Source organism: Equus przewalskii, chromosome 13 (assembly GCF_037783145.1).
Source record: "Equus przewalskii isolate Varuska chromosome 13, EquPr2, whole genome shotgun sequence".
Taxonomy (NCBI): domain Eukaryota; kingdom Metazoa; phylum Chordata; class Mammalia; order Perissodactyla; family Equidae; genus Equus; species Equus przewalskii.
In genome coordinates, this window is record NC_091843.1 from 29,650,515 (window position 1) to 29,670,595 (window position 20,081).

Here is a 20,081-nt window from a genome sequence, read left to right on the forward strand (position 1 = left end):
TGTCATCTGATTCTTCCTCCACATCCCACCGTCCACACTCTCCCCAGCCAAATGTCACTATCTGCTCCCTGACAGCAACCAGCTTGCTGCTAAAGATAAATCTCACAGCCTCATCACCAGGGTTTTGTTTGGGGCAGAAAGTGTTTTGCGTTTGTTTATGGGATGACATTTTAATAAAGTAAAAGCAGCACTCTTCTAGCTAAAAGTGAAGGTACTCTGGCCTGAATGGTACCAACGGATGATTCAATAACTTACGCTATCACAGGATATAGGTTGTCTCAGGTTTCTCTCTCTCTCCCCATGGGTCATGCTCAAAGCACTGGATCAATGGTTTACAAGGTTTGATAGAAAATAGGTCAGCCTGGAGACTTTGTGATTAAGAGCCTTTTCTCCGGGGTCAGACAGCTTGGCTTCTGACCACCAGTCAGAAGTCTAGGCTCTACTACTAAACTAGCTGTGTTCCCTTAAAAGGCTGATTTATCTTCTCTCTAAAGTTGGGATGATAATAGTAGTCGTCTCAGGTTGTTGGGAAGATCAAACAAAATAACGACTGGGGAAGACAGTTCAACATCCGGCAGGAAGTAAGTGTTCAATTGTTGCTATTTGTCATGATCAAAAACTGCAATGTCTTTTTGCAAAACACACAAGCCTGGACTTCCCTCTCCTGAGACTCCAATGCAATGGGACTGGTAGGAGAGCCAGAAACCCATGCTAAAAACAACCAGAAACTTCACAGGTGGTTCAGATGAGCAACCAGACATGTGATTCTCTACTTTAGTCTGAGTAGATGCTCTCAGCTGACTGAAGCCTGAGATTGTCTGTGCTCATGTAGGAGAAGGTAGAGGATGTTTGAGTCAGTTGGTTGTCAAAGTGTGGTCCCCCAGACCAGCAGCATCAGCATCACCTGGGAACTTGTTCGAAATGCAAATTCTTGGGCCCTATCCTGGACCTACTGAATCAGAGACTCTGAGGGTGAGGCCCCCGAGTTTAAACAAGCCCCCAGGTGATTCTGATACCCAAGAAAGTTTGAGACCGTGTTTTCAAAAGAAGACCTGGCTGAGCAGAAGATCCTGACGCCAGTAAGTACTCACTACATGTCTTCTGAATTTGGCTGAAAGAATGTTGAATTTTTTTTAAGTAATACTTACATTCATACGATTATTTGCAGTTTTCAAAAGGTTTTCACACACCTTAGTGTGGTGAAGTAGTCTCTATTTTATAGAAAAGTTGTTTGTGGCTAAGTGCACAGGGTCCCAAGTAGCAGAGCTGGGATTAGGATCTAGGATTTGGTCCAGAATCCTTTGGTGGGTTATGAATGGCCCAAAATCTTTTTCGTGCTGTATCACAAGACCAAAGAGGAGAATAAACAGAAACAACAAGCTTCTGGTTGGCTCAGAGTTTACCTCCCCACCAGGATGCACAGTAAAGGAGGGGGAGGAATTATTTGAAGGCCAGGAGCTACTGGCACTTGCAGCCTGGTGCTCTTAAGCTAAATAAGGAAAGCAGAACTTCATAGAGCCCATGGACACCAGCCCGAAGCCTCAGTTCCAGAACGCTGCCGTACTTCTGTCAGCTCACCTTGATCTTTCTGCCAGCTTCCTTTCTGTGTTGTGAAAATAAATCTGAGTGCCGGCTCACAGGGGAAGGTTCAGTCACTGCTGACTGAGGGGCAGAGGAATTGCCTTGGGAGTGCATGACCACTCTGGCCTCTTGCATAAGCCCAGCCCCTGAGGGAGACTTAGAACAGAGTTTCTCAACCTCAGCACTATTGAGATCTTGGACCTGATGCCTGTTTGCTATGGAGGGCTGTCCTGTGCATCGTAGGATGCTCACTAGCATTCCTGGCCTCTACCCACTAGATGCCAATACCACTTCCCACTGCTGGCTGGAATCCTGACAACCAAAAATGTCTCCAGATATTGCCAAATGTCCCCTGCAGGGAGAGGCAGTAGAGAAAAATCATCCCCTGTTAGAACCACTGCCTTGCTGTGACAAAGTTTTCAGGTACAAGGCTGAGAGCCTCTGGATTTAGTACCCTAGGAGAAGATGGTTTTTTGAGATATAATTGACATACAGCACTGTAGAAGTTTAAAGTGTAAAGCATAATGATTTGACTTACATATATTGTGAAATGGTGCCATAATAAGTTTAGTTAGCATTCATCATCTCATATAGATAGAAAAAATATCTTTTTCCTTGTGATGAGAACTCTTAGGATTTCCTCTCTTAATGACTTTCATATATACCGTACAGCAGCATTAACTATAGTCATCCCACTGTACATTACATCCCTAGTGCTTCCTTATTGTATAACTGGAAGTTTGTATCTTTTGACCACCTTCATCCAATTCCCCATCCTCCCCACCCCATCTCCTTTGGTAACCACAAATCTGATCTCTTTTTCTATGAGTTTAGTTTAAATTTTTTTTCACATATGAGATCATACGGTTTTTGTCTTTGTCTGACTTATTTCACTTAGTATAGTGCCCTCAAGGTCCATTCATGTTGTCACAAATGGCAGGGTTTCCTCCTTTTTTATGGTTGAATAATATTCCATTGTATATATACACCATGGCTTCTTTATCCATTCATCCGTTGATGGACACTTAGGTTGTTTCCACGTCTTGGCTATTGTAAATAAGGCTGCTATGAGTATAGGGGTGCACATATCTTTCTGACATAGTGTTTTCATTTCCTTCTGATATATTCCCAGAAGTGAACTTGCTGGATCATATGGTAGTTTTATTTTTAATTTCTTGAAGAACCTCCATACTATTTTAGGAAAAGGTTTTTGCCTTTTCACCTCTGCACCTTGAGACATAGGATCACCTTAAAAATCTGAATTTATAGTATTGAGTCATTGAATTCAATTATTGTTGATGTTACTTGTACTTTCTCTCACTGTGCCTGTGTCCAGCCTGAGGATCTTTCTCAAGACGGCCCTCTAGGACACCACAATCAATTGGTTGCTATTGCCTCTAACTTTCAAAAATTTCCCCTACTTAAAAATGTTTAGAGTATATGTGCCACATTTTTATGGAATTCTTGTTAAAAAATGCATATCCTTAAGCAACAGCTGAGATTTCAGAAATCTGATTATTTGGGAATAGGGTAGGACATTCTACACTGTATAATTTTTCAAAAAGATGCTGCCCACTTGATTTTTAGGCAGATATTGGGACCCTGTAAAGGTGTTAAGGTGGCAGGCTTAGTTCCTCCTTACACCTCCAGAGTGAGTTTTTGCCTTTCTCTGTTCCCTGTGACTGGGGATGATATTAAGAAACCTAAATTACAGATGATGCCATAATTGTCATCCTCTCAGATATGCCAGGAAGACATTATTGTTTCTCTGGTTGCAGCATTTATTTCCTAAATAATTTAAGAAAAACACAAGAATTTCAGACACTATGGAATTGATAGAATTGGATGGGGTAATTAAATTGGTAGGATATGAAAATATATATCAGGACAGCTGGTTATGAGCCATCCAAGATCTAATTGCCATTTTGGGCCCTGAACTAGTGAATGAGACATTTGGGGAGAACAATAACAGGTATGCTCTAAATTAAAAACATTTTTTAAGTCAACTTCTGATGTATCAGGAACGTTCATTCACACCATGGAAAGATTCTCCATTTTATAGTAAATATAAATATAAATCCCCTTTAAATATAAATCTCTAAACAGAAATCTTTTAAATATAAATCCTTATAAATATTATAAATATGTTATTAAATATAAATATAAAATGCATATGAACCGATATGAACCAGTAAGAATAAAACAGAGTTTCTGTGTGTTACTGAATGGTGCCGAATTAAAATATAAGCAACGTGATGTATGTAATACACAGCTCACTTGAAGGAACGGGTATAGGAGGCACATCAGAGAGAGACAATTATCCTTCACAGTTGCTAAAATCTCCATGCACGAGGTGCATGTGACGGCCCACCAGGGATGAAACATTATAAATGTGGGTGGAGAAGACAAATGAGAGTTCAAATATGGAACACGGAAAACCACACCAGAAGACACACCAGAACGCAGGCTTTGATTTCTGGTTCAGTTGATTCTCACAAGAGCAGCTCTACCTAATGACCTCAGGGGTTGGGTGTTAGCAGGTGTTTATTCATTTCAAAGCGGTTAATTATGATTCCTGAGCAATGCCTGAAAGTCTCAGTTTTTCAGAATCTGAATAAACAGAAAGTAAATAACCTCAAAAATTGTTTTCTCCAGAAAGGGATCCCAGGACAATGTTTAGAGAATTGCTCTCAATCTTTTTTGTTTGTTTGCTTCCATCCTATTCACATATCCGATCCTTCCCATGGGAATATTTCTCTTATTAACGGCAGTGATTTTCAAGTTGAGTTCAGGATGGGAATATAATAACAAAAAGCCCCCTCTTAATTCATTGTCCAAACCCAAAACTTGAGAGTTAAAGAGGTCATTGTAAAAAGTACCCCACGTGACAGGTGTAGACTGGGCCTGTCCCTCAGGTAGACTGGGATGACTGCTCATACTCCCTAAGCAACTGAGCCCCAGCCCCACCAAGAATAAAATGCCCCAGAAAATGGGCTTAGCCCCCTGCCCACACGAAGGAAAAGCAGAATGCGCCATTGAAATTGTAGTTACCTGAGAATTCAACAAAATTGTTTAAATACAAGACCTAACAAGTAGACACACAGAATCTTTGGTATATCCCTTCTGGAATCAAAATAATTCTTTGGTAAAGACAATTTCACTGACTTTCTGATATAGACAAAGCCACATAAAACAAGATGGAGGAGTCTAAGCTTCCTTCCCTAAGGGAAAAAGCCACTTCTACCTCATGGGAATCATACTAACATTTAATTCTTACTGAGTGATTTCTTTGTGGCAAACATTGCAATCAAGCTCTTTATAAATCGAACGTCAGTTAGTCTTTACAATGACCCTAAGAAGTAAGTACTATTTTGATCCTTGAAGAAACTGAGGTGCAGAGAAAGTTTAGACAACTTGTCCAAACTCTCAGAGGGGGTGAAGTGGGTTTTGAACTCAGGTAATCTGGCTCCAGTAACCACGCTCTTGAGTACAATAATACACAATTAATCTTTCACAAGGGTAGTCTCCAAGGGTGGTTAAACTTGAAGATTAATTTATTTCTGGACCTTTCTCCTAATCTACAATCATCAAGTAGCCAAGAAAATGAGGAAGAGAAAGAAGCTAAATGAGAGAGAACAGGACGAGTTCATGGCAGAAATAAGATGGAGTCATGTTTAAGACCCAAGATTAAAACACTGTCTCTGAATGGGAGGTAAATCTGAAAAGGGTTTTGGTTGACAAGACCTATATATGTCTATTTAGGGCCTCAACAAATGGTCAAGCAATATATTGTGCACAAAGGCAACCAGTTGAGGGGGCAAGTGGGGACAGAACCCCAAAGTGGGTTTTGCTTGACCAGCCAAGCACCTTCATAAAGCTATGATAGACAGAGGGAGGACCTTTTTCTATGTTATGCACAGGTGGCCTCTACAGGCTAGGGGAGGCCTTCTCCACACTCCCAAAGCTCCATAGACTGTATTTGCTCCACAGTGAGAGGATCCTGCCTCCTATTTGAGGCAAGGATAGCTGGTGTTTTAATAAAAGTCACCTTCATGCTAAGTCTCACCATTGCTCACATTTCTGAGATTCAGAGGATCTGTTCCCAAATGTCAGAAGCAGTAAAGGGAAGGAAGAAATAAGGCACTGGAAGAAAGTGGAAAAAATCTTTTTAGACAGTCTATAAATAAATAATGACCCTGAGCTTTGAAATTAGAGGTCATAGACAAAAGTGTTTCTTAGCCCTCTGAACACAGGTGGGGTCTGCCAAATTAGGTTTAAAACGCAACTGGGTAAATAAATAATGAGCGATGGACTGTTTGGAGTTTCAGTTCCACTTGCAAATCCCTTTTGTAAAAATCGAATGAATACAGAGCTTTGCAGATTTAGGACTCCCTTATCTAGCAGCTTTCTAGAAACATGACAAGGATCTTATTGCCACTGTAACATTTATAACCTGCAGGCTGTGTGTCCTATAGGTCTGTTCTGATACACCAATAAATCCAAATGGACATTAAAATAAATATTAGGAAGAGATTATACACATTTAATCATTGTTGCCAAAGATTGTTCTACAGGATATCTTTAATCAGTGTTTTTTGAACTCCATTTTTTTTTTTTTTTTTTTTTAAAGATTTTATTTTTTCCTTTTTCTCCCCAAAGCCCCCCGGTACATAGTTGTGTATTCTTCGTTGTGGGTTCCTCTAGTTGTGGCATGTGGGACGCTGCCTCAGCGTGGTCTGACGAGCAGTGCCATGTCCGCGCCCAGGATTCGAACCGACGAAACACTGGGCCGCCTGCAGCGGAGCGCGCGAACTTAACCACTCGGCCACGGGGCCAGCCCCTGAACTCCATTTTTTCATTTATCACCTTCATGGTTATTGCCATATGCCTATATCACTTTCATATCTGGGTACCACATATACTGTTATCTACTTTATATTTTTCTTTAAACTGACTGATTTTTTTAAACTGAAAAATCTTTGAACAGAAAACTTGATATCTCTTCTGCAAATGTAAAACCAATTTTCCCTCATAAGAAGGAAAGCATAAAAGTAGACACAATGAGAACAAAATAATGTCACTAATTTCTAGGTAGACCCTATTGCCTGCCAAATGCTCTAAGCTTAAGGTCTGTTCTGACTTTATGAAAAAAGAGAGATGATTGTTTTAAAGATATGAAGGTAAACCAGCACCAAAAGACTGTGATAGCTATCTTGAAGAAATCAGTAGGAGTGGAAGAAAATTGAAAAGAGAATGACTTTCTCATTAGGTAAATTCAATGTTATTTAAGGGTGTACTGGTGCACTGCGCCACTGCTATAAGAAATAAAGTGCCCCCACCATATCCCTCCCACCCATAAAATGAATCAAGCAAGACACCTTTGCCATGCGTAAGACTCCTTTGCTGGGGATAATCGACTTGTTCTACGTGCATGTCATGTACTTGACTGCAAACAAATCATTTACTTACCATGTTCATCAAGCAAAATGTTGTCAGGCTTCATATCCCTAGGGGAGTAAAAAGAAAAAAGAAAGTTGTTCATAATAAAGCAAACAAACAAACATAACGAAAGGATGAAGGCAAAAATGCTCGAGAATGCTAACTAGAGTCGAAACAATGTACTATCCCCTCATCGCTCACAATCTCATTCAATTCTCACACTGAATCTATGAGATGGTTACGATTAATACTCAAATTTCTAGATCAGAAAGATGAGGCTTAAGGAGCTTAAGTAACGTAACCCAAGGTCACAGAGCTAGCAAATGGGAGACAGGGGCTCTGAACCCACGTCTCTCTCATTCAAAAGCTCAGACTCTTAATTTCTATAGCATATTACACGCAAGCACGTAAATATGGCTCCATGGGATCATACAGCATTTAAATGATCATAAAGCAGCAGTACTAGTCGTATTTTTGTCTGTGTAACTTTATAGAGTTACACAGATGAAATGAACTTAAAGACTATAAAATGAGAAACAAAACGGTCTATAATGTGATTGTATTTTAAACCTGCAGAGATTAGAATCTTTTTTAGGATGATGCTATGATGCCTCTAGTTACTTAATAAATATTTTTCCTGGGGTAATTAAAGGATTTAGATAGTTTTGCATGCATTTGTGAGATCCTTAAATCCATCAGAGGGGAAAAAACCCCACCCTCTTCCAATGAAGGGTGTAGTTTGACGGTAAATACTTAGAGGAATGGCCTATAGAGTTTTCAAAGTCCTCAGGAAAGGAATATCAGCATAAGCAGCACTCCCCAATCAGAGAACAGCACTGTAGTTCATAATAGCTCTCATTCCTCCACGCTCAGGTTTGCACTGCCCTTTCCTAATGGACCATTAAAGCCCTTCAACCTAAATTCACAGACGCCATTAGGGAAGAAATTCTGAAACAGGTTTTGGGAACACATTTTCAGCCTAGTCAAGTGACTTTTACACTACTAGAATAAGGTGACCTTAGTCTTTGACTGACCAAGACTGTCAGGGTCCTCTTTTCTTGAAAATATTAATGAATAACAAGCCCTTTACTTACAAACAGAATCAAGTATGCACCACACCCAACATGCAGACGCATGGCTAGTCTCAGGAACTTTGAATATCTTCTCATTTAGTTTGGTAGGTTATTAAAATTAATTCTGGATTCACAGAGTGGTCATCTGTATCTGTGGCAATTTTTCTCTGGCGCAGGGTACAATTTGATAAGGATGGAATGTCAGGGAGTTTTAAACTGCGTGTTTCTATGGCTAAACTCTCTCTCAATATTGCAGACTCTGCCCCAAACCCTTTCATGGATCCCATCATTTCAAGAATTATCAAGTCCAAACTCACTCATACAAAATAAAAGCCCTTTCATAATCTGGCCCCTGTGCTCCAGCCAGATGGAAGCACATGAGGTCCCCGAAATTCTCCCTGCACCCCCTCACCTTCTGCTGTTCCTTTGCCTGAGTCACAGCCTCCTCATACTGCACCTAGACAATGCAGAGTCATCCCTCACTTCATAGTTCAGATGCCACTTCTTGCAGGGAGCCTTCACTCATTTTCCAATTCTCAGTCAATGGCCCTCCTATGTGCTCTGCATGGTCTACTTCTTCCACGATAACTTTTATCATACTTATATTTATTTTTTCTCCAACTGAATCATGAACTCCTTGAGGGCAGGGATGGTTTCCTGATTAATGTCATATTCCATCATACAGGCTCCTAGCGCCTGGTGGGCAGTAAATGAATGACCAAATGATATGGGGAGAATCTCTAGTCCACTCAAGAAAGCGAATGCTTACGGTATATATCAGAGCACTACGGTGCACCATCAAACTCGCTGAAGTTTAAAGCTCAAGGTAAAACCAGGCATTAGGCTCTTGCCATCTCTTTCAGACCTGCATCCAATGAGCATCAGTCAGTGTCTGCCAGGGATGGAGGAGGCACAGAGGGCCCTGCCAGCAGGGAGGAGACTTGAGTGTAGCAAGATCAGCATAATGATTTTGTGGCCTGAATTTATGAGGGCTTCCTGGGTGAAATGAATTGCTTGCTGTGGATTTGACACTTTATGAGCTTTCTATTAAATCCCTAGGCATGATTTTTCTTATTTATTAAAGCCACACATCATTATATCTACTACTTTTCCCAGAAACTACCTTGGAGCATAAAGAATAATACAGAGATCAGAGAGGTAACAATTCGTTTAAGGTGACGCTTCTTACTTTAATCTTATATTCATTTATTCATTGAATATCTACTTTGATAAGTCACTGTGCGAGGAAATAGGAAATATAACAATAAATGAGATATAGTTCCCTCTGGGATGAAGAGGAGAAGAAAGGTTCATAAGGAACCACGACAAAAAGGTTTAAAGTGGTAAAGGGGCCTGTTTGTTACTAAATTCAGAGAAAGAAGATGAAGAAAATCCAAGACAACTAAAAGAAAAAGTGAAATTTTAATATAAAAATAAAGAATATAAGCATAGATTCTAAGCACGAAGTTTCTCCAAAATGTGATGAGGTAACTTTTAAGTCACTACAGGGTAAACTGCAGTGTGGGAACTGTTTATTCATGTACCAGGAGGAAGAAAATGAAAGTAAACCCAGTGTGCTATATTAACATTCCTGCTAGGACAAGTTAAGCTTTTCCATTTCTGAAATTCAGCACCAGTTCCTTTTCAGTCTTCTCAAATAATCCTAAATATGAAATCACTTATTCTCAAATGTTTCTTTTATTTAAGGAGCTCTATCACTTGGTTTAACTTAGTGGTTACCAAACCTGTGCGTTCAGAAGCACCTGGGGAGCTTTGAGTAACGCGGATTCTCTGACCTAGTTCAGCCCCATGGCATCAGACTCTGTGGACAGGCCCAGGCATCTGTCCAAAGACAACAGAATCCTCTAGGACCTTCTAATGTACAGTCATGTTCAGAAATGCCATCCAGGCATTGTTCAAATCCAAATATATCAATCCGATTTTAAAATATGAACCTCTTAAAAGTTTATCTATGAAGATAAAGGTGACGGAAAAGTACACTTACCACTCTCAACAAATTCTTTGGTTAAAATATATCTGGAGGTCTCTTACAACCTACTTATTATTAGCTGATGAGTTCCCTCTCACTTGCTATTATCATTCTTGGTGATTCCAATGTCTATGTGGAGGATGTCATTTCAATGTCAATGTTTATGTCTATGGCCCCTTACCCCAGGCTCTCACTTTCCTGACTTACCTCCAATAATCTTTTCATCTATCCCACCTCAACTGTTTTCCAAACTTCCATTTCCTTAATCATTCTTTTGTCATTACCACAGCCTACCCCATGACCAGCATGACCTTCTATCCAATCCAATTTCCAAACTAGCATCTCTAACACACTGAGACCACCAATTATTGACCCTGTCAATTTTTATTTATACATCAGAACTCTCATATCCTCAATTCCCTTCCAAAGTCCATTGTTAATATTCCTTGTAAAATTCTGAATTCTCTTACCCCCTTCAGTTGTACACAATAAAGCTCCAACATTGGTGAAACCCAGCTCCCCACATTCTTCCTGCCTGCAGCCAAGCACCTGAAGTTTGCTAGAAGAAAAGACATCGTGATATTAACTGTTCTCATTTAAATTCACAGCTACATATCTCAAACAAGCATCAACATGCCAGGCAGTACTGTAACACGGACCTTCTCCAAGAGGACCACTGCACACTTTTGCACTGCTCCTCACACCTCTTACACTCTCCCTCTCACTTTCTCTCAGTTGATGACTATACTTCCTTATTTCACAAAGATAAGAAAATTATCTTTTGGGAACTCATCTACCACCAAGTTACCAGCTTCCTGATTTCTGTATCCATAGTCTTTGCCTTCCCTCTAGCATCTTCCATGCTGGATGAAGAGCCCCCGCACAACTCTTCTAGGGGCTCTGGATCTCATCCCCTCTCACCTGCACACGGATTTCCCTCAGAGAAGTATCCCTTCCTTCTCTCACATCATCTCCTTCTCCCATTCTTGTTATGACTGAGTCTCTTGGAAATACCTTCCTTAACCCATAGCCACCTCCACTTATTGTCCCATTTTACAATTATCTTTTACAATAATACCTCAGGATTGACTCCTTGATAGGTGAGGAATTAGAAACAGCTACTGCCATTCTCTTCTCAGCCCATTCTCATCAGGCATCCATCTTCTCCACTCCCTCAACTTGCTCTTGTCAAGTACACTGCTGACCTCCAGCTTGCCAAATCCAATCGTCACAATTTTATTAATCATGCTTAGCTTCTCAGTGAGTTGATCACTCCCTCCCGCCTGACATCCTTTGTTCTTGTGGCTTGCCAAGAGCCACATTCTCCTGGTTCTCCTCATACCACAGAGACCCCTCCTTAGTCTCATTTGCTGGTGTCTTCTTGGTTCAACCTTCAAATGTTGAGATTCTCCAGGGCTCAGTCTGATATACAACTATACTCCACTTAAGTGATCTCATTTAGTCTGGTGATTTTAATGTTATATATATGTGTGTGTATATATATATATATATATGTATATACATATACACACACACACACACATCAAACTTTTATCTCTAACCTTGACTCTGGAATTCTAGATTAACATATGAAACCTCCTACTTAATGTTTCCATCTGCATGTCTAACAGCCATGATAACTGTAATATTTCCTAAAGAGAACCTGTGATATCCATCCACATCCCACACAAACACCAAAACCCTCTTATCTCCAAATTCCTTAACTCAGAATATGGCCTCATAATTCTCCCATTGTAAAAGTAAAAATCCTGAGGTCATTCTTAATTCTTTTCTTCCTCTCAACTCATAATACCAGTCCCTCAGCAACTCCTGATAACTCTTTGTTTTTTTTTTGAGGAAGTTTAGCCCTGAGCTAACATCTGCTGCCAATCTTCCTCTTTTTTGCTGAGGAAGATTGGCCCTGAGCTAACATCTGTGCCCATCTTCCTCTACTTTATATGTGGGATGTCACAGCATGGCTTGATAAGCAGTATGTAAGTCCGTGCCCGGGATCTGAACTGGTGAACACCGGGCCACCAAAGCGGAGTACATGAACCTAACCACCATGCCACTGGGCCAGCCCTGATAAGTCTACCTTTAAAATATAACTATTGAAAACAGGATGGCAGTTCCTCAAAAAAGTAAACATAGAATTAACGCATGATCCAGCTATTCTACTTCTGGGTATATACCCAAAATAAGTGAAGGCAGGTACTTGAACAGATATGTGTATACCCATGTTCATAGCAGCACTATTCATAATAGCCAAGAGGTGGAAGCAACCCATGTGTCCATCGATGGGGAAATGGATAAATAAAATGTGTTATATACATCCAGTGGAATATTATTCAGCTTTAAAAAGGAATGAAATCCTGACACATGCTACAACATGGATGAACCTTGAAGACATTATGCTAAGTGAAAGAACCCGGACACAAAAGGGCAATTATTGTATGATTCCACTTACATGAAGTACTTAGTCAGTTTTGGATGATGAAAAATTTATGGACACAAATAGTGGTGATGGTTGCACAACAGTGTGAAGGTATTTAATGTACTGTGTCACTTAAAATGATTAAAATGGTATATTTTATTTTATGTATATTTTTCTACAGTAAATATAAGTAAATAACTACTATACTTACCATCTCCACTGCTGCCACCATCATCTCTCAGTGGAAGCATTGCAATAATACCTTGTTCTTCCTGCTTCTCCTCTTGTCCCCTGCCAATCCATTACCCACATAGCACCCAGTATGGTGTTTGTCATTACACACATCTTCCCTGCCTAATGTCCTCCATTGACTTCCAACCCATGTGGAATAAAATCTAAACCATTTGCCCCTGGCCTTATACGCCCTGTCTGTGCTCTAGTCCTGCACAGCCCTGAGCTACATTTCACGTCCTCCTCTCCCTGCCGCACGCCAACTCTAGCCGCACTAGTCTTCTTGATCTCCTTTGCACAGACTGTCCCCCCTGCCTGCAATCCTGTTCCCCTAGCCTTCACATGGCTCGCTGCTTCTTGTCATTCAGATCTCAGCTGAAATATCAGCTCCTTCAAGTTCTTTCCTGAGCACACAAACTACAGTAGCAACCACTCCATCCTTATCTCTTCGCCTCCATCTTATTTTCAGCACAACACTTAGCACTATCGATTTTCTTATTTATTTGCTAATTATTTTTCTCCCCCGACTGGAATGCAAGTTCTAAGAGAAAGGACATCTTTTCTGTATTGTTCAATACTCTAGTTCCCAGGCTCATAAAATTGCCCAGAACAAAGGAAGAACTTAAGTAAATATTTGTCCAAAAATGAGTGAATCTCATTCATTGGCTTCTCAAACTTCTGGAGTACTAAGCTATGTATTTCTTTTTCCCCTGAGAAGAAAGAAAAATAAAAACAAAACAAAAGAACAACAACAAAATCTCTGCCAGATGCGTGATATTTACTGTTGGCCAACTAAAAGAATTGATAATTTTTAGTAACTGTATGATTGTATATTAGAATAAGAGTCATAAAGAAGTGATTTCTGCACAGTTTGAGCCTGAGATTTCAGAGGGGGCTATAGAATCTTGGGAGTGGTGAAGTGCAATTCTAGGAACACAGATATTCTGTAGAAATTCTTCATCGAATCTTGATTTCATGAAACAGAAAAAGCCATGTCCTGCTGAATCAGATGATTCCTGCTGTGGGAACTATAGATAGCAGTGTGGAAATCCAACGCTCCCTGTGGCTGGGTCCAAGGCGGAACCGATATATCTGCTGTTCTCACTCGAATGACTTTACAAGACATTAGCAGAACTTAATAGGCTAATTACATCCCTTCATTGCACCTACCCTGGGATCAAGTTGCTCATCCTGCAATCCGATATGGGGTGTTGTGAGAACAGGAAACAAGAAGATCAGTGTATCCAAACCAAAATCAACTCTTTTGGTGTTCCATGGCTTTCTGATAGGTCCACAGTTTGGGTTTAATTCTTTGTTACACAATGTTCTCTTACACTGAGACCTCTCCAAGTACTTGAGAGGGGAAAAAAATACTATGCACGTGATTTTATAATATATTATATAAGATGTCACACAAAGGCTATTTGTCACAAAAACAACAGACCTATGTTAAGAAAAGAGTGGGGTGAGGTGGGGAGGGGAAATTGTAAGCAAAAACACATAGTTCGGGACAGGAGGCAGAAGAGAAGAGCTGCCAGGATTAGATTATTATGGAATAGATATCCTCTATCTCTTTCTTAACAAATGGCTGCTGCTTTTTTTAAAACTTAAATTGTGGATTTTTTAATTGAGATATAATTGACATATAACATTATATTAGTTTCAAGTGTATAACATAACGATTCGATATTTGTATATATTACAAAATGATCACAACAATAAGTCTAGTTAACATCCATCACCATATATACTTACAAATATTTTTTTCTTGTGATGAGAATTTTTTTTTGTTTTTTGGTGTGGAAGATTGGTCCTAAGCTAACATCTGTGGCCAATCTTCCTCGTTTGGCTTTAGGAAGATTGACCACAGACGTTAACTCAGGGCCAATCTTCCTCCACTTTGTAAGTGGGACACCACCACAGCATGGCTTGATGAGTGGTGCTAGGTCCATACCCAGGATCTGAACCCATGAACCCTAGGCCGCCAAAATAGAGTGTATGAACTTAACCACTATGCCACTGGGCTGGCCTGTGATGAGAACTTTTAAGATCTACTCTCTTAGCAGCTTTCTGGCTGCTCCTTTTTTTGTTCAACTGCAGTATTTTCCACAATTTGTTCAAGGGAATATGAGTTACAGAAAGGTAACGAGGTAATGAGTTACCTTCCATTACAAGGAAATCAAGTAAAGGAACTGAGGGCTTTCAGGCACTGCAGTGAATGTTGCCAATGAGATATATGTGTGTGTGAACTAGCTGTTCATGGATAGCATTGCTTTTCATCTGTCTTCCCCATATACAGACCCAATTCCATGATATCTTAATAAACAAGGTCATGAGGGGAGTGATTTTATCATCCATGAAAATGTTATACAGTATCCCTTTACAAGTTTGTTTTTCTTTTCCCAAAGTGTCATTCAAGATACCAGCACACTCACCAGGCCTTCCCTCTCTCAGGTGTCTTCTCCCATGGCCTCTGTATTTCTTCTCAATTGTCCACAATAATTTAGCTTGTATGCACACTCAGCAAAACAAAAGCTCAATTATTAGACTCCCATCTAAGGATCCCAATCTTCTCTAGTCCGTACAACCTAAGCAACTTATCAAGATATTTACCCAACAAAGGTATGTTTCCTTGGTAGAATGCAGAAGGGCAGTAAGGACAAGATGTTAAAGGCTCATCTGGTGAAAAAAGATTAAAATTCTTCAGTAGACACCAACTGAGAAAGTTAGAAAGTCAAGATCTGAGAAGGAACTTCTTAATAGGCATAGCTTTCCAAAGTTGGCATGAACTATCTCAAAATCTTAAAATGTGACAGGGATGTTGTCACAGAGGCTGGATAAGCATTTGGCAGCAATGCAATCAAGTGAGGAGTATAGCAGAGACCCATTTGATGGACTGACCTTTAAAACACCTTTGAACCTTGACCCTCTATAATTCACCCAAGCCATCTATCTCAAAGAGGCTCCTGAAAACCAGTTCTCTTTGTTGATTGATCACTTAGATATCACAGGAAAGCAATAGCATCCAAATTTTACCAATAAAGAATGGAGACTTAGAGGCACCAGCCCAGTGGTGTAGTGGTTAACTTCGCACACTCTCCTTCAGTGGCCTGGGGTTTGTAGGTTCGGATCCTGGGCACGGACTACACACTGCTCATCCGGCCATGTGGTGGTGGCATCCCACATAAAATAGAGGAAGATTGGCACAGACATTAGCTCAGTGACAATCTTTCTCACCAAAAAGAAAAAAGTAGACTTAGGGGCATTGACTGGCCCACAGTCACGCAGCTCATAAATGGCAGAGATGGAATTTACATTTCAAGCTCTTTCCATAAGCACCCACTAGGTTATTTTAAGTAGGAGGGCAGCTGGGTTCCCAAGCTTGGGGTTAACTCTTTTTAATTGGTTGTGTCTGCCTATGTTGATAAGGAGGCCCTTCATGTTCAAGAGGAGAGAGTTACCAAGATTGACCAGCAATTCTTGCCATGGACACAGGGGGAAGTGTTTAAGAAAAATTGGCAACAGTTCTTTGCAAACTGCTGTCCTTCCCATGAGCAATGAGAATGTCTATAGTGACCACTTATTGTCCATGCTGTGGCAGGCACCTGACAGACAACATATCTTTGATTCCTCACAACGGTTCCGTAACTTACATACCACACCCACTTTTGCAGATGAAGAAGAGGCAGCTCAGAGAGTTTAAATTACTCGTCTAAGATTACATGACAAGTGACTGACAGAGCTGGGATTACACCTGAAGATTGTGAGGTGCAATCTTAGTTTACATCTCAAATGTTTATATATTGCTTCCTCTAAGGAGAGAGAAGAATGTCCTCATATACCCATAGGTCTGGGGTGTGGTGCAAACTGGACTGCAGCAAGTTTAATTTTTAATTCACAGTTTTGATTGCATATTTGAAAATCATGTAGATTTTGCACCCTATTCTATAATATATCCATGTTTCTTTTATAATGAAAGTAAAGTTCCACATTTCTTGCTGTTGTTCTAGGAAGGTGGATCACACTTATCCTGACATTGCAGGTCCCCAGCAGTGTAGACACTCCAGTTTGTGTAGTATGTCTGTACACCATAATCCCAGTGACTTGAGATTTTTAACCATCCTGCAATCTTTGGAGGCAGAATGTGTACATGATAAGGCTTCCTGCCTTAGTCAATGCTCACTCATTACCATTATTTCCTTTAATTTAGATTCACACAGATAGAAACCTAGGTCACATTTATGCATTCTTCAACCAAGGAAGCAAGGACACAGAGCATTAGGGACCTGAACCAAATCATTCAGCCACAGAGATCAGCCTGAACTCAAGTCTGCTGGGTCCTTCTCTTAACCTGAGGAGATTTTAAGTAAAGAAATGAACTACTTAGAGGAAGGGAAAGAGTGTATGAAGTAAGAGGAACCAAAAAGAAACAAGATCGGTGTGGTCTGTTGATGGTAACAGTTAAAGTGGCATGAGAGGGTTATTTTTGCTTTTTTTTCTCCCCCAAGCTCTTTAAAAATATTTTAATCATGCAAAATCAACATAATGTATACTAACACAATGCTAAAATGTTAACTAAGATGAAGTGGCTTTCATTTGTCTTACAAGATGTATATTTGGCAATAGTTATTAAAAATAATTACTCTAAAGGAACTCCAAATATATTATTTTAGAAACAACATTTTAAAATACAGCAGTAAGCAACAGTAACTATTGCTCTTTATACATTTTTGGCATAACACTGGGCCTGGCCAAAACAAAAACAAAAGGCACAGAACAAAATCAACTAGTGCACATCCTAGGATGTTTTGCTTTACTATCTTACAAGGGGTGCAAACTTGTAATAATGTGCCAACATTGATTATGGGTTATGTGCCAGACACCATGCTAAATGTTTTATATGTATTATTCCACTTAATCCCAACACCACCACCAACACACACACACACACATATACCCTTGGAGGTTAAGTACAGTGCTATCCCAATTTTACAGATAATGAAACTGAGTTCTAGAGAGATTGGGCAACTGCAAGTCATGGAGCTCCTGAATGGCAGCCTCAGGATTTGAGCGTGGGCTGCGTAAGTCCAGACCCCGGCTGTACAGCTGGGGAAGGACACACTGTGATAGGACTGCAGATGGTTCGTAGGTGGCCATAAAGTCCAAAAGTAAACAGAGGAAGGGCCCAGACAGGGGAGACCTGATGTCAGGGACAGCAACCCTGTAGGAAAAAAAATAGAAACTGGGCAAAGGACAGTGCAAAGAAATCAAAGCCAGCAAAGAAGTTGTCTTGGCAGATGCTGCTGCCAAAGAGGGCTTGAGGAGGAATGTGCTAGTATAAATTGCTTAAATGAGCAAAACTGCAGCATGGGGATTGTTAGGGTTGGTATTAATTAGTGTATTGGTTAGGGACGGGTCTTGCTACAAGGGACAGAAAACTGACTGCCATTGGCTTAAGCACGGAGTGTGAGAAAGCACACAGCAGCCTCTGACAGCTATCAGCTGGGAACTGCTCTGTGGCCAAGAGCTAGGCTTTGTTGAACACCAAGATCAGACAAGGTCACTCTTGTGACCATGATGAAAAGGGAAAAAGCAACCATGTGATCATGTAATCATGTCTGAGCACAAGAGCAAGAGAGCTGCCCAAACCACACAACTGACCATACATCCCCTGACCTGGCTGATAGGAGTGCCCGCTGTGACTTTACCAGTGACAGTGTTGGTCCACTCCATTCCTCCCGCCTCCTAAGTAAAAAAAGATGCCCTGTCATAGATAGTTAATAATGCCATATTGCATATTTGAAAGTTGCTAACAGAGTAGATCTTAAAAGTTCTCATCACAACAAAAAAAGTCTTTTTTGTAACTATGTATGGTGACCGATGTTAACTGGACTTATTGTGGTGATCGTTTTGCAATGTATACAAATATCAAATCATTATGTTCTACACCTGAAACTAACATAATGTTATATGTCAATTATATTTCAATTAAAATAAATAAATAAAAGTTTTAATCTCAAAAAAAAAAAGATTCTCAGTCATAGAATTGCCCCTCTTTCCAATTCCATGCAAATCTGAGGAAAATTCTGCTTTCTTGAGTCTTCCCCATGTCACCTAAGACAACCCAAATTCTACTCAAGCCCTTCCAAACATCCTCTTTCTGAGATGTCCCATAGTTCCCCATGTATGCAGTCTTCATTCTAGAACAAATCGAACTTTGTTGGACTACACATGTGTTCCTGGTGGTGTCTGGCAGGTGGGCATCAACAAGTGGTGTGCTTTTCTCATCAACCATTTGCAGGAGAATCAGCTAGTCCAGGACCCAAGCAGTGGTTCCCCACTACTATCAAAGACCGGCCCCATTCTATCTTTCCACTCTGCAATTTGGATTGTTGCCTCATGGTCTCAGAATGATTGCTCCAGCTCCAGACATCACATATGCCTTTAGGGCAGGAAGAAGCACCAATTGAGTTTATAATCTTATACTAGGGAAGCAAAAACTTTCCTGAAGGCCCTTACAGTAGAATCTCCCTTAGGTCTCATTGGCATACTGGCTCCTATCCCACATTAAAAGAGGCTGTGATGAGGGGAACAGGATTTTTATGACTGACTTAGACCAATCATCTCCCAACCTGGGAGTGGGCACATTGCTGCCAAATTGAGTTTCGGTTACGAAGGAAGAAGGCAAAGCATATTTCAGCATTTCCTATAGCTAGGCAGTATGGCAGCAGAGTAAACAGCAGAGATGCTGGCACCAGATGACCTGAGATTGAATTCCAGGTCATATTTGACCCTAGCAAGTTACTAAATCTCCCTGTGTCTCATTTTCCTCATTTGTAAAGATGGGAATGATTATATTGGTGCTTACTTCAGATGGTTGCTGTGAGGATTAAATATGGTAATACTTGTAAAGTACTTAGTGCCTGGTGTACACTAACCACTCAGTAAGCAATAGCTCTCCCTGGTAAGAGTAAACTATACCTAGGGTATAGGATACTATATTGTATTTAAGTAGTGTGGGCATATACAGTATTCTATATAAGTATATACACTTGCAGACAGTCAGAGGTGATATCCAAAATATTTAATAAAAAGAACAGCACAATCATCAGCTAATTAGAATGGATGCTAGTGGAGGCTCAGGAGCAAGACCCTGAGGGACCCCTCCTGAGCCAGGAGTCAGCACTTTGGCTGCTGGATCAAGGGAGATAGGAGGTGGGTGGGAGAGTAGAAGACAGGGGTGAGGGTGAGGCAAGAAAGGGACTGGGGTAGTAGGCGAGCTCAGGCAGCAGCTCTTTATCAACCAAAATATGGAAATACAAGTGTTTCAATA

The 20,081-nt window shown here is 40.4% G+C and overlaps 1 protein-coding gene across 1 annotated transcript in view; it reads right to left on the reverse strand.

Annotated features, from left to right (window-relative positions):
- STK32A (serine/threonine kinase 32A) overlaps positions 1-20,081 on the reverse strand; it is a 114,314-nt gene that overhangs the window by 27,358 nt on the left and 66,875 nt on the right. Inside the window, exon 6 of the mRNA XM_008523193.2 lies at positions 7,051-7,088. Within this exon, the coding sequence (XP_008521415.2) occupies positions 7,051-7,088 (38 nt within the window). The remainder of the gene's footprint in view (positions 1-7,050; positions 7,089-20,081) is intronic.